General features: G+C 46.8%; 1 protein-coding gene across 1 annotated transcript in view; it reads right to left on the bottom strand.

Annotated features, from left to right (window-relative positions):
* The window catches only part of ZNF541 (zinc finger protein 541), a 41,701-nt gene extending 28,445 nt beyond the window's left edge, over positions 1-13,256 (bottom strand). The window contains exons 1-2 of the mRNA XM_047079145.1: positions 13,176-13,256; positions 2,265-2,664 (exon numbers count right to left, since the gene is read on the bottom strand). Coding sequence (XP_046935101.1) covers positions 2,265-2,571 — 307 coding nt within the window. The 5' untranslated portion in view covers positions 2,572-2,664; positions 13,176-13,256. The remainder of the gene's footprint in view (positions 1-2,264; positions 2,665-13,175) is intronic.
* Positions 13,257-13,787: the final 531 nt, after the last annotated feature.

Genomic DNA, 13,787 nt, shown 5'->3' with positions numbered 1-13,787 from the left:
TGGGCTGACAGCGCGGAGCCTGCTTGGGGTTCCGTCTCCCTCTGTCTCTGCCCCACCCCGTTCACTCTCTCTCTCTCTCAAAATAAATAAATAAGCTGAAAAAAATTTTTAAGTAAAATAAAATAAAAATGCTCATTAAAGCCAACTATTAAACTAGCACTGATTCAAAAACAATCGGCAATGACACTGAAAATCGGGCAGAGTCACCAGCCCCGGGAAGCTGCCCGATCTTCTCAGAAGGTGGTGTAGCCAAGTGGGTTATCAAACGGTGTGTATTCTCTGATGGGCAAACCTACTTGGAGGGGTATGTCCAAAGAACTCACCTAAAAGGAAGCTCCTCATGTAAAAAGCTGTTCCCAGAAACACGAACAGCCTAACAAGCAAGACTGTGGTCAAACATCACGGTGGAGTAAGTCAGGACAAGGGACTACCTTCTCGTGAAAAAGCAAATACGCTCAGTTTGAAAAACCTCAAATAGCCTCGTACACTTCACACACCTGCGCCAAACCATGTTTTTCTGAATGACTTCACTTGGGTTTTTAAAACTCGACGTATGAGAGCCAGGCTGGGGGATTCTTCCTGCTGTCAATTTTCTCTATTTCCCGTTGAAGAACCGTGTACTATTTTTCTAGCTGAGAAGACAAACACCAGCGTATGCGTTTAGAGCGGCCTGAATTTCAGTCACAGAAGCATAAGGAGTTAGAATTTAACGTTCAGGGGACTCCTTTTTTTCACAAGTAAAAAGAAAAAACTCAAGCTTAAGGAAAATTAGGAAGAGTTGAACTGGAGTGATGACTTGTGACGTATTTTGCAGAGAGGGACACAGCCCCCCTCCCGCTCCCCCCATGAAAATCTGGTGAGAACTCCAGCTCCTCTGCCCAGTGAAATGCACACATATTCGTGCTACCAGTGTTGTTCTGGTAGTTTCTGTGGCCGGGTTGAGAACCCTCCTTACCGGGCCCCCACCCCCACCCCAGGCGTGGCCCAATGCCCTCAACGAGGTACACGTCTCAGGATTCTGGGATTTGCCCTCTGGCCTTCCGATGTGGTGACGAGGCGGGCCCTTTGTCTGCTGCATCTTGTGTGGAGAGGAAGGGGGGGCTTCACAAGTTTTTCATTTTACCAACTCTTTGGGATATTTCTTGCAATGCTCATCCCGACTGACATGAACCCCTGTTCTGCAGGGCCATCTCAGAGGGGCCTTCTATGCATGAGGTGTGATGATAAATATCAAAGGCCGCCGGGGCGCCTGGATGCCTCAGTCGGTCGAGCGTCCGACTTCCGCTCAGGTCATGATCTCCCGGTCTGTGAGTTCGAGCCCCGTGTCGGGCTCTGTGCTGACAGCTCTGAGCCTGGAGCCTGCTTCCGATTCTGTGTCTCTCTCTCTCTCTGCCCCTCCCCCCCCTCTCTCTCTCTCTCTCTCTCTCTCTGTCAAAAATAAACATTAAAAAAAATTTTTTTTCTAAATATCAAAGACTGTTAGCTCAGACAGCTAGCTCATCTAAGCGAGTTACCCAAGAACCCTTGAAAAGAATTAACAAACACCAAGTTTATCTTGTAGTGGAAGCCTCAAGGCAAGTCAAAAAGCCAAAAGAAAATTGCACCAAGGCTTCTAACTGTTCCATCGGTTACCCTTTCACTCCCCCCCCCCCGCCCCCCGCAGAAGAGAGAGACTTGGAACTGCATCAGTGGGCTGCCTGGGATGAATTCTACCGATATTGATAAAAATAACAATGATCTGTCCCACGCTCTGCAGCCTATGCGATGCTTTTGCATTGATTTCCTCCCTTGCGTCTTAGTGCCGTTAGTCTGGCGGGGGGGTGGGGAGCAGAGCGGGCCTTCTGCTGCCCTCCCGCTTCACGGATGAAGACACTGAGGCTGGGGAAGGTTAGACAACCAAGTGGTGGGCGGACAGGACAGGATCCCAGGTCATCCTGGGAACGTGAAAAGCGCCCCCCAGATGTAATGGGTGGGAAAGTGTCCCGTAAACTCAGATGTCTGCCCACACCACACACAAGATTAGGACATCCACGAACAGCCAAGTTTCTCGACATTATTCCTCAGGATCAGCGTTCGGTTTCCTTGACTAGGAAGTTGGGAACAATTCCCAAGTTAAAAAAAAAAAAAGTGATTGTCCCCTGTTCACTATTCACCCGTGGAAGATAAAAGTTTTCTTATCTAATCCGTGCAGAATCAACCCTTAGCTGGCCACAGGAACTTTCAAACAGTCTTCCAGGCCCTCGGGCCCAGAGGGACAGCCTTACCTTGTAGGGACGCCTGAGTTTCTGGGTCTGCATACTCCTCCAGCAGCTTCACAGAGTCACTGTCCTTCCCCGAGTACAGGGACAGGGTGTCTAAGTTGTCCTCCAGTGCCTCGCTGGGCATGTCAGGGGCTGGGAGGCTGGGGTCCAGGTCCAAACCACTCAGGCCGGCATAGAGCAGGTCTCGTGCACTGGGACCCAGATCCCGGTCGAGGGTGTCGCTGCAATTGAGTCCCTGGCTCTCGGAAAACGAAGGGAGGTGCACCTCTGGAGGAAGGGCGTCCTCGTCCCCAAGGCTATACCGGTCCATGGCTCGTGACTGCCAGGTCTTGGCCAAGAGCTACTCTCCAGACAAGCAAGGCCGTGTAAGGAGTCACGGAGAGCTCTTGGTGATGTCTAATTCCTGAAAATGAACGAGGAGGAATCAAAATTATGAGATGGCAATACAGCATGGCGGATAGAGCAATGACTCGGAATTCAAACAGACCTGTCTTTGGGTCTGTTCTCTGCCACTTAACAGCCATGTGAACTTGGGCAAGTCATTTAAGCTCCACGAGCCCCAGTTTCCTCATCTGTAAACTGGGCATAAGAGTACCTCCGTCATAAGGTTGTTGTAAGGAATAAATGAAAGGATTTCCGGCAACATGGAGGACTGAACTGACCTCTTTCTCCAGCTATAAACACGAGAAATATGACAAAAGACCATTTTTAATACACAGCCAGGCGCAAGAGACAGGTAAAACCCCATGTGCCAGCAACAATGAGAAAACACAAAGAAAACTCGTGTAAGTTCAGGTTGGCCTGAGGGGAAAATCAGACTCAGATACCGAATCTGTTGTCCAACGTGGTGGCAACTAGTCATACATGGCCGTGAAGACTTGCAATGTGACTGGCCCAGACTAAGACACGCTGTGAGTCTAACACACACACTGGATTTGGATGAGTTAGTACAAAAAAAAAAAATGTAAGTTTAGTATGTTTCTAAATAACTACACGTTGAAATGATAATATTTTGGATACAGTGGGTCAAGCATGTTATTAAAATTACTGTCACCTGCTTCTTAGCTCCTCAATGTGGCTACCAGAAAACTTGAAATTCTATATATGGCTCATATTTATATTCCTATTAAAGTGCATTACCCTGGGGCGCCTGGGTGGCGCAGTCGGTTGAGCGTCCGACTTCAGCCAGGTCACAATCTCGCGGTCTGGGAGTTCGAGCCCCGCGTCGGGCTCTGGGCTGATGGCTCGGAGCCTGGAGCCTGTTTCAGATTCTGTGTCTCCCTCTCTCTCTGCCCTCCCCCGTTCATGCTCTGTCTCTCTCTGTCCCAAAAATGGAAAATAAACGTTGAAAAAAAAAAAATTTTAAAGTGCATTACCCTGGAGGCTGGGACCTGGGGTCGTAACAGACACATGAGAAAAGAAAACAGGGCCCTGAGCTTACGGGCAGTGGAAACCTGGGCCCCTGGAAGAGCCAGGCCATCCACGGGAAAACTAAACAAAGAAAAAGAAAAAACTCTTGCCCCCAAGCCTTAGAGAAGAACCCCAAGAATTGGGAAGAAAACGGAGCAGTGAGAGACAACAGAACCTAGCCTGAGAAAAGAATAAGTCAGCGCGGGATGGAACAACCAGTTTTAAAAAGAAACAAATGAAACGTCCATGAAAGACATTGAAGTTAAAAGCTCACTGGAAGGGCTAACAGATGAGACAGTGCTGAAGACAGACATAATGAACTGGCAGAGAACAATCTGGGGAAATCCCCCCAGGATTCAGCACAGAGAGATACAGAAATGGAAACTATGAACAGGGAACTGAGAGAGCACAGATGGAGAAGCAAATGCAAAAACCTAACCATGTCCAATAGGAATCCCAAAAGGGAAGAGGAGAGAATACGGGAAACGAGTATGTTTTGTTTGTTTTTTTTTTAAGGATTTTACTTTTAAATAATCTCTACACCCAGTGTGGGACTTGAACTCATAACCCCAAGATCAAGAGTCCCACATTTTTCCAACTGAGCCAGCCAGCCAGGCTCCCTGCGAGACACGGCATCTTGAAGAGATAATGGTAGAGGAGCTTCCAGAATCACAGGGACACAGGATCCCAGACTTCAAGATCCTAGTTCTTTTTTTTTTTTAATTTTTTAATGTTTGACTTATTTTTGAGAGACAGAGCTTGAGCAGGGGAGGGGCAGAGAGAGAGGGAGATACAGAATCCGAAGCAGGCTCCAGCCTCTGAGCTGTCAGCACAGAGCCAGACGCGGGGCTCGAACTCACGGACCGTGAGATTGTGACCTGAGCCGAAGGTGGACACTCGACTGACCGAGCCACCCAGGCGCCCCTAAAGATCACAGTTCTTGAAGATACATGGTTAATGACCAAGCACTGCCAGGCAGAGCAGGAAGAGTAAAAATGAATTTACTCCCCAACACACAGCAGCAGAACCGCAGACCACTGAAGACAGAGAGAAAATGCTAGAAACTACCAGAAGGGAGGCAGACAGTCTACAAAGGGGGATGATGACTAGCCTGATGGAAGACTTCTCAGAGGAGGCTAGGAGACAAGGAATGACACCGCCAGCAGATGAAGGAAGGGTGAGAGCCGGCACAGAACTCAACACCCAGGAAAACTAGCTTTCAAGCGGGAGCAACACAGACTTTTCCCGGCAAGGCACTGCTCATAGACCTTGGCTCAACGACGAATACAGGCTTTGAAACGTTTGGAAAAGACAACGATTTACTTTGTACTTTAAGTATGCACACTAAGAAAAAAAAAAAATCTAAGCATAACTACCAAAAGAAAAACAATAAACTATGTAACATCTCAACAACTGGAATTTACCCCACTCAAAAAGAGACAAAAAAGTAAAAAAGACTCAAGTTACTAAAATTAGAATTCAGAACAAAAATAGAAAGGATCATAAAAGATTACTATGTCAACAAATTAGGTAAATTAGAGAAAAATGGACAAGTTCCTAGAAAGACACAAATTACCAAACTGAGTCAAGAGGAAACAGACTATCTGCATAGCCCTGTGACAAATACAAAGACTGAGTTAGCAATTTAAAAACTTCCCACCCATACTACCACAGCAACAATGAAAAAGTCAACTTTACTGGAACTCTGGAAAGTAGTCAAAAGTTTACAGCAACCAAAGGAACCCTTAGCAAGTCAAAGGTGAATGAAACCTGGTAGGAGGGCCCTGTGGCATTTGAACCGACTCCTGTCCTATCCCCCATTCCCCGGCTCAGCAGTGATTTTGAAGGCGCGTTCTGGTGTGGGCTCCTGGTGCAGAAGGGGGCAGAGACGACCTTGTTCTCAAACAGCTGAGGTTGTCTGTCTTGACCTGTCGGATGGCTCCTGAAGGGCTAACGCAAAGGTCTCGCCTTGATTTTGCCTAACTTGGAACTTTCTGAGATAAGAGAACAGCCACGGGGATGGCATTTGTTAAAAACATCAAAGGCAATATGGTATGGAAACTGATACAACAGTGTGTGTTGATGATACTTCAATAAAAAGATACCCAACAACAGAAAAATTAGGGGCGCCTGGGTGGCTCAGTCAGTTAAGCGTCTAATCTCAGCTCCGGTCATGATGTCACGGTTCATGGGTTCAAGCCCATGTCGGGCTCTGTGCTGACAGCTCGGAGCCTATGTCTGCCTCTCGCTCTCTCTGCCCCTCCCCCGCTCGTGCACACACACTCTCTCTCTCAAAAAAAACTAAACCTGAGAAAAATAAAAATAAAAATACAAAACAAAGGCAATGAACCAGGTGCTACAACCCCAGAGCAAAGGATATTAATTGGGGCCAACAGACGTGTCACTGAAAGCCGGGGAGGAAGAGCCGGACAGTGAGAGCGAGAGGCTTTGGAGAGAGTACGGGCTTTGAAAAGCTTCCGTGCTGGCAGTTCCTTACAAAGCTAAACATCATCTCACCATCCAATCCAGCCATCATGCTCCTTGGTATCTATCCCCAGTGAGCTGGAAATTTATGTCCACACAAATGTTTATAGCAGCTTTATTCATAACTGCCAACAACTAGAAGCAGCCACAACGTCCCTCAATGGGAGGATGGATAACCCAGCTACGGTACCTGCGTACAACGGAATGTTATCCGGCGATAAAAAGCGAGGAGCTATCAAGCCACAAGAGGACACGGAGGAAACTTACATGTGTGTCGCTAAGTGAAAAAAGTTGGCCTGAAAACACTACAGATTTTGATTCCAACCATACGTCATTCTGGAAAAGGAAAAACCGTAGAGACACTAAAAGGTTGGAGGTTGCCAGGGCTCCAGGGGAGGGAGGAGGGATGAATAGGTAACGCACGGGAGGGACTTGGAGGGGACTGAAACTATTCTGCATGATGCTGTCATGGTAGGCACATGACATTTTGCATTAGCCAAAACCCACGAAACTACACAGCACAAAGAATGAATCCTAATGTAAACTGTGGACTCTAGGAAACCAACACTGAAATAAAATTTTAAAAATGAAAACCTTCCACGTATTTGAAGGAATCTAGAAGACCACGTGCCCAGGGCAGGCACCTGCTCAGAAAACACTCGTGAAGGCTCTAAGCTCTCACCTCTGGCTGACCTTCGGTCTGTGAAAGCAGGAAGAAGGGGAAGGCAGAGATGTAAACTCCTGCTGAGAACCAACAGGGTGTCCCAACACCCACCCAGAGCCCAACTGCCAAGACGAGGAGATATGTTGGGGTTCCAGGCATTTAAGGAAATCCCTGCCGAATCACTAGCTGACCGCAAGCTTAACAGAACAGAGATTTCCCCTGACCGCACACGACAAAGAATACAGTCTACAAACGGAGTCTGCAAAAGTCACTATCCAAACATTACAACCCACAAGCAGAAACCACACACTCTGGGGTAGGGGAAGGAGAACCGGATTCCGAGAATCGCTGCATTATAATATGCAAAAATGTCCATCTTCTCAACAAAAAATGACAAGGCAGGCAAACAAAGTATGGCTCAACGAGAGGGCCGACCGTTTCGTACAAACGATGGAATCAAACCACACGAGGCCTTTTATGGCCGCTGCTTTCACTAAGAACGGTGTTTTCAAGGTTAATCCACGCCGCAGCACGCACCATTACTTCATTACTTTTTATGGACAAATAACATTTCGCCGTCTGCATATTGCACATCTTCGTCATCCATTCATCTGTTGGTGGTGGGCATTTGGCTTGTGTCCGGTTTGGGCTATTCTGAGTAATTCTGCCCTCACCTGGACATTTAATAAACGCTTGATGACTCACCGATAACGTACCTGGTGCATCCTAGAGTACCCGAGGTTGGGCCTAGATTCCTAGGCTACTGGTTGCTACGGTTTTTAACCTTTCCACGTTGAAAGGGAACAGAACAGCTGTACCCACAACATCTGCATTTCCCATTTCGCATCTACCTGTGTGTCTGTGTGTCTGTAGCCAGCCTCCTGGGGGGACTCAGAAGTCGAATACAGGCCCACAATTCTGTACTACAACTCTGAGGCCCAAGTGAGTCCTAGGGTTCAGAATTCGGGGTAAATCAACGCAAATGCCGTATTTTAAGTAACCTTCAGTGGGTCTGGGGCAGCACCTGGTAACCAAATCATTGTTTCTGCACTGACACCTCTGACTATTCAGAGTAAACGGAATAAATACCGTGCGTTCAGTCTCGCCCATTCAATGAGGTCCGTGACACCGCGGCACCGTTAGAGCTTTTCGGGTTTCTAAACCGCAAAGCAGGCAGTGTGGACCATAGAGACTTATGGTCTGAGGCACAATGAATTTCTCTGCCAGTTCTAAAGTTTCTCGTACGGTGCTGCGATAAACTGTCTGTGGTACTCCAAGGGGGAAAGAAGCCATCGCTTTTTTTCATATTCTGATAATAAAAACCAGCTAATTCAATAGAAAGCGTCGTTTGAAAGGCATACGCAACAATATTTAATGAAATGAGATATTAAGCCCTTTCTCCTTCTCAGGTATCAGACCGAGAGCTTCCTGTGCGTCTATTCACTCACTTCTCTCTACAACCCAGAGGTTGGTGCTCTATCATTTCCATTTTACGAAGAAGGAAATGGACTCTGAGACACTAAGTGATTTGTCACAAGTCACATGCCTGACAAGGAGTTGGGCCAGACCTTAAACCCAGGTATTCGGACTTTAGGGCTCGTGTTTTTACCCGGTACACGATACTAACTTGCCATCAATTAAACCGTAGACTGCGGTGAGCCGATTAATCTAGAAAGCAGAAAAGGTGCCGGATGGGGGCAGAATTCCCCACATGCCAAATCACCTGCTTTCCAACACACGCCCGTGGTCCACAGAAAAAACTGGTCTCACTACCACTTCGGCCAGGCAAGCCCTGAGTCCAAAAGCCACGTTTTCACATTTACATCCTTTTCCAGTTAGTAAAGCAAACCCCCCCTCCCCTCAGCCAATATTGAACTTGTTCTTGTTCTGCCAACAGATAAATTTGATTCGACAAGTTTTAGCACCTTCTATGTACAGAGCTGCCTGCTAATCCCCGTGGGGAGGGCTTGTGGTCCCCTGGAACCTTGCAGACATTCCCCATTCTTTCCAAGAATTTTATAATTTTGTGTTTTCATTTGGAGAATGACCCAAAAGAAGAAAACCAGTCTATGCGGATTACTGGTTTACTGCCTTATAATACAGTACTAGCGTTTGGTTTCAATGCCCGGGGTATGATTATAATTGCACTGACGCCAAAAAGGACGATTTTAATTGCCACAGGCTAACGAGAAGAGGATAGACGTGGATTCCGCTCGTATTTATGCCTTTGGGGTCACCTCAAAGCCAACACACATCGTGGTACAGACGGAGGCCTGGCTGCAGTTCAAACTGAGGAAAAGGGACGGGAGAGCTGAGCCGTCTCAGGGTCTGCTAAACCCACAGGGGCCCAGGGCAACCGTTGGTTTCAAGGAAGCTATTAGGTTTCAGCAAAATGGCACCTCTCCCATTAAACTAACATTTGTAATTGGAATTACATCGGTTTGGTTGCATTTGTTTACGTTTAATTTGCAAATTGATTTTAGCTTTACGGCGGCACAAAAACCGTAAGCTTTAGAAATATACGCCTTGCTTATTTGATCGTCATCGGTGCCTTGTTCAATGGTTTGAAAAACAATTTAAGCCGGCAGTAGGGATCCAAAGCAATTTTCATGTTTTTCTTTTCCTAAAAAGGCGTGTCATTCCATGACGGGTAGGAGCAGGAGGAGACAGGGAGTCTCCTGTGAAATGCTACAGCCTCTTGGGAAATTAATCTGCCACAGGTTCTCGCCTGCAGCAACACGGACACCATCGGGTAAATAACATCTACTGCGGCACTGTTTGGATGGCAAGGAGGGAACAATCTAAACACTTACTGGTTCCCCAAAAGGTTTATTTAGCCTGTAGTTAATCTGAGTATTTTCTATTTGTTATCAAGTCGAAAAATCTGTCTGACTTCTTTTGGATAGGGCATCACTGTCCGAAAGAATTTTCTGTGCTGAGGGAAATGTTCTAAGTCTGCACTGTCCAACGACAGCCCCTAGCCACAAAGCGGCCAATGAGCGCCTAGAGAATGCAGGATGAGCAACTGAGGCACGAAATTATTTATTTTACTTCCATTTCGTTAAATTGAAATGAGCATAGTTACAAGTGCCTAGCAGCTACCAACCACACTGGAACTCACTACAGATCTCGAGATTTCTCATTGAAGTGAGGCTTTCTTTCAACTTCTATTGACAAATCTCAAGGGGCGCCTGGGTGGCTCAGCAGGTTAAGTGCCGACATCGGCTCAGGTCACGATGCCACGGTTTGTGCGTTCGAGCCCTGGGTCGGGCTCTGCTCTGATGGCACAGCCTGCTTGAGATTCTCCCTCTCTCTCTGCCCCTCCCCTGCTCGCGCTCTCTTTGTCTCTCTCTCAAGAAACAAAATCGCTCACATCCTCCCACCTCACTCGTTTATATCCCCTGGTCTATATGCCCTGGAGACCTCTTTCTTTATGACCCTGATTTGTGCAACTTCTCTTTGCTCCGCTTTACCAAATGAAACCGTTCAAAAGCCTAAACGGCTCCTCCCAGCATGACGAGTCTGAGATGATTTCTCCCTCCTTCCGAACTCCATGAGCGCTTGCCTGGCATTCCACTTAATACTTACCCCAGATGGCCCCGGAATTTAATTATCTTTCAAGTTCTTCTATTTTCCCCAGCCTGCAAGCTCTGGGATGGCTGTGCCTCTGCCTTCTGTGTGAACACTTCTCACAGCATCTTGCCTGGCACAGAACTAACTCTGATCAAAGAAAGCTCTCAGCATCCCTTTCACTGGTGAGTGACAAGATTCCACCGCAGGCCTTTTTTTCTTTTCTTCCCCCCCCCCCCCAAGCACCACGTTCTCCTTTCCCTCTCTGCATGAATGCTAGCGGGGAGAGAGTGATCACGTCTGAGTTAAAAGATCAGACCGTTGGAAGCCGGGAAATAAGAGAGACTGAGACCCAGCTATGCAAATTCTTTCCTCGTTTCCCCACTCCAGACGTTATCTGAACTGTAGGCCTGTTTTGTTTGGCCTGCACGGTGTTTTTCAAAATTGGGTCAGTCACCGGGGCGCCTGGGTGGCTCAGTCGGTTGAGCGACCGACCTCCGCTCAGGTCCCGATCTCGCAGTTTCTGGGTTCAGGTCCCGCGTTTGGCTCCGTGCTGACAGCTCAGAGCCTGGAGCCTGCTTCGGATTCTGTGTCGCTCTCTGTCCCTCCCTGGCTCCTGCTCTCTGTCTCTCTCTCAAAAATAAATAAATAAGCATTAAAAAAAAATTGGGTCACCAACATTTTTCTTAACGGGGAGATTTCAACCAAGTATGTTAATTTCTGGCTTCTCTTGAAAATTATTAAGATTTTGCATTTCCTGATGGCTATCAAAAGAGAGAGGTGAGGGACGACTGCCGTCTCTGGAGAGAGCCATGGCCCTCCAGCTCCTAGGCCTCACTTTCTTCCTGCCTCACCCCTGTGATAATTATCATTATAGTAACAACAGCAGCAAACACTTACGGAGGCTCTATCATATGCCAGGGACAATTGGAATCACTTATAGATCATACAATTCCCACAACAGCAACTTGCCCAAAGTCAGGGTTAGAATTCAACCCTGGGGGTAGTCTGACCTCAAAGCCCTCACCTACGACCACACTGGAGACCGGGATTCCTGGTCTCTCGCTCATTAAAAGAGTAGATTTAAAGCTTACGTACGATATGGAAGAGAACGAAAACGTGGAAGAATCAAGACGGCTAGGACTATGCTTTCCAGGAAATTTTCTTACATAGAATTAAGTAAGGGAGGAAAAGAGACATTAAAGTTTCTCATTCCAAAAGCTGATCCCAGCGTAAAATGCAAATGAGCATTAACATCTACAACAGCGGGGGCGCCTGGGTGGCTCAGTCGGTTAAGTGTCTGACTTTGGTTCAGGTCATGATCTCACAGGTTCATGGTTCTGTGCTGACAGGTCAGAGCCTAGAACCTGCTTTGGATTCTGTGTTTCCCTCTCTGCCCCTCCCCCACGCACCCTCTGTCTCTCTCCCTGTCTCTCAAAAATAAACATTAAAAAAAATGTAAAAAAAACCACATCTACAACAGCCTTTTTCAAAGTGAGGTGGATGGGGGTGGGGAACCCTGGGGTCCTCAGGAATCTTTCAGGGAGTCTTTGAGGTCCAAACTATCTTCATAATAATATTCAGACATTATCTGCCCTTTTAATTCTCGGTGAAACCCTCCGGAAGCTACAGGATATATCTGCAGAGGCTGAATGCAGAAGCAGATATATGAGATTCCAGATGACTCGAAAAAGGTAAAACAATGCCTACTATCCTCACTAAATCTTGTTTTCTGAAATGCAGTCTTTAAAAAGTCAATTTTGTTAATATATAATGAGTTTACTACTGTTACTTTTAAGTGAGTATTTTTAAAGTTTATTTGACTTATTTTTTTTTAACTTTTTAATGTTTATTTACTTTGGGGACAGAGAGAGAGAGAGAGAAACAGAGCACGAGTGGGGGAAGGGCAGAGAGAGAATGAGACACAGAACCCGAAGCAGGCTCCAGGCTCTGAGCTGTCAGCACAGAGCCCGATGCAGGGCCCGAACTCACAAACCGTGAGATCATGACCTGAGCCGAAGTCGGCCACTTAACCGACCGAGCCACCGAGGCGCCACTGAGGCTTATTTGACTTATGATACAGCAAATGTCAGCATATATAGTTCACACGCACCAACTCTTGAGTCTTCAATGATTTTATAAGATCAAAAAGTCTGAGAACTGTGGCTCTCAGGAGGAAGAAAAGTCTTGCAGGTACACACATACCCACGCGGGTGTGCATCTGTGCATGTGTGTCTAACACAGGAAGGAACCCTGAATCAAATAGTCCAAACTGGTGGCCAGCCACCAAGTTTTATAAGCGATCCATGCTGTCTTTGAATACCGATTAAACTCACTGTCACCATTTAAAGATCAAAAAGTTTCATACAGGTCAGTGTTCTGGTCTCATCTCAAAAAACAAACAAACAAACTTCCACTTGGTCATTTCCACTGACGGGGACCACTCAGAGGGGGCCCACGATCTTTGGTTCACCTGCAGGCCTTTACCTGCCTGTTCCCTGGAGGTATCTGAGTTGCCACCCTGAACCAGAAGGAGGGAAAAAGCATTTTTGCAATAAACAATGAAACATAGACCAATCTAATAAATGTCTGCCTTCCTCCAGAGACGTCAACAGGCACAACAAATAACCTTTTCCTCATCTGACTTCCCAAAGCAGCAACTTGTAATGGTTTCCCTGTGGGTACAGAGACTCTTGGATCAATTTGAAACCCTTCTGAGAAAGAAGGGAATCCATCTGACAAAGTAGGTGTGTCTTTGGAACAAGGGCAAAAGGGAAAAGACTCACCAGAAGAGCAAAGGAGTGACTCTCCAGGGAACAGGAGGGCCCGGTTCAGGCCGCACAGGGAGGGGATTCAGATGACCGTCAGACCACTGGATATTTCCTCCTGGAACTCTGCGTAGTAAATTCGGGACACTCATCCAACTTCTTTTGCCCTGGAAGCAGGGGGTGGAAAGGAAGGGGCATTCAGATGTTGGGTCCTCAAAGAAGCAAGCACACAGGTGTAAAGTTGGGCAAGATGGGCAATTTCTGGAAGGAGGAAGAAAGCAATACTAAACCGGGGAGATCTAGATCGGAAAGGGGCTTTTGTTTTAAGGGAAAGTTAATTTTTCTTCCTTGCCTTATTTTCTTTCCTCGGGAAGGGACTTGGAGGGTTTTGCTGGGAAAAGCCTAACTGGGGTAGAACTGGGGATGAAAAGGGATTTTTGCCGGAGAGTTGGGAAAGAGGGTTGGAAAAACAAATTATTAGGTGAAAGAGAAACTGGCAGAACTGAGTTGGTTTGTTATCAGTGGAAAGATACTACAAAAGGGGGGGGGGGACTCTTGGTGGGAAGAAACAATTTTTGCTGGAAAGTTACCCTGGATGGAGGAAAAACTGGGGGAAAGATATACAATATA

This window comes from Lynx rufus, unplaced genomic scaffold (assembly GCF_022079265.1).
Source record: "Lynx rufus isolate CCGP_SWC_20201006 ecotype Redwood Valley unplaced genomic scaffold, mLynRuf1.p SCAF_16, whole genome shotgun sequence".
In the NCBI taxonomy this organism is placed as follows: Eukaryota; Metazoa; Chordata; class Mammalia; order Carnivora; family Felidae; genus Lynx; species Lynx rufus.
This window is presented reverse-complemented; position numbering and strand designations above follow the sequence as displayed.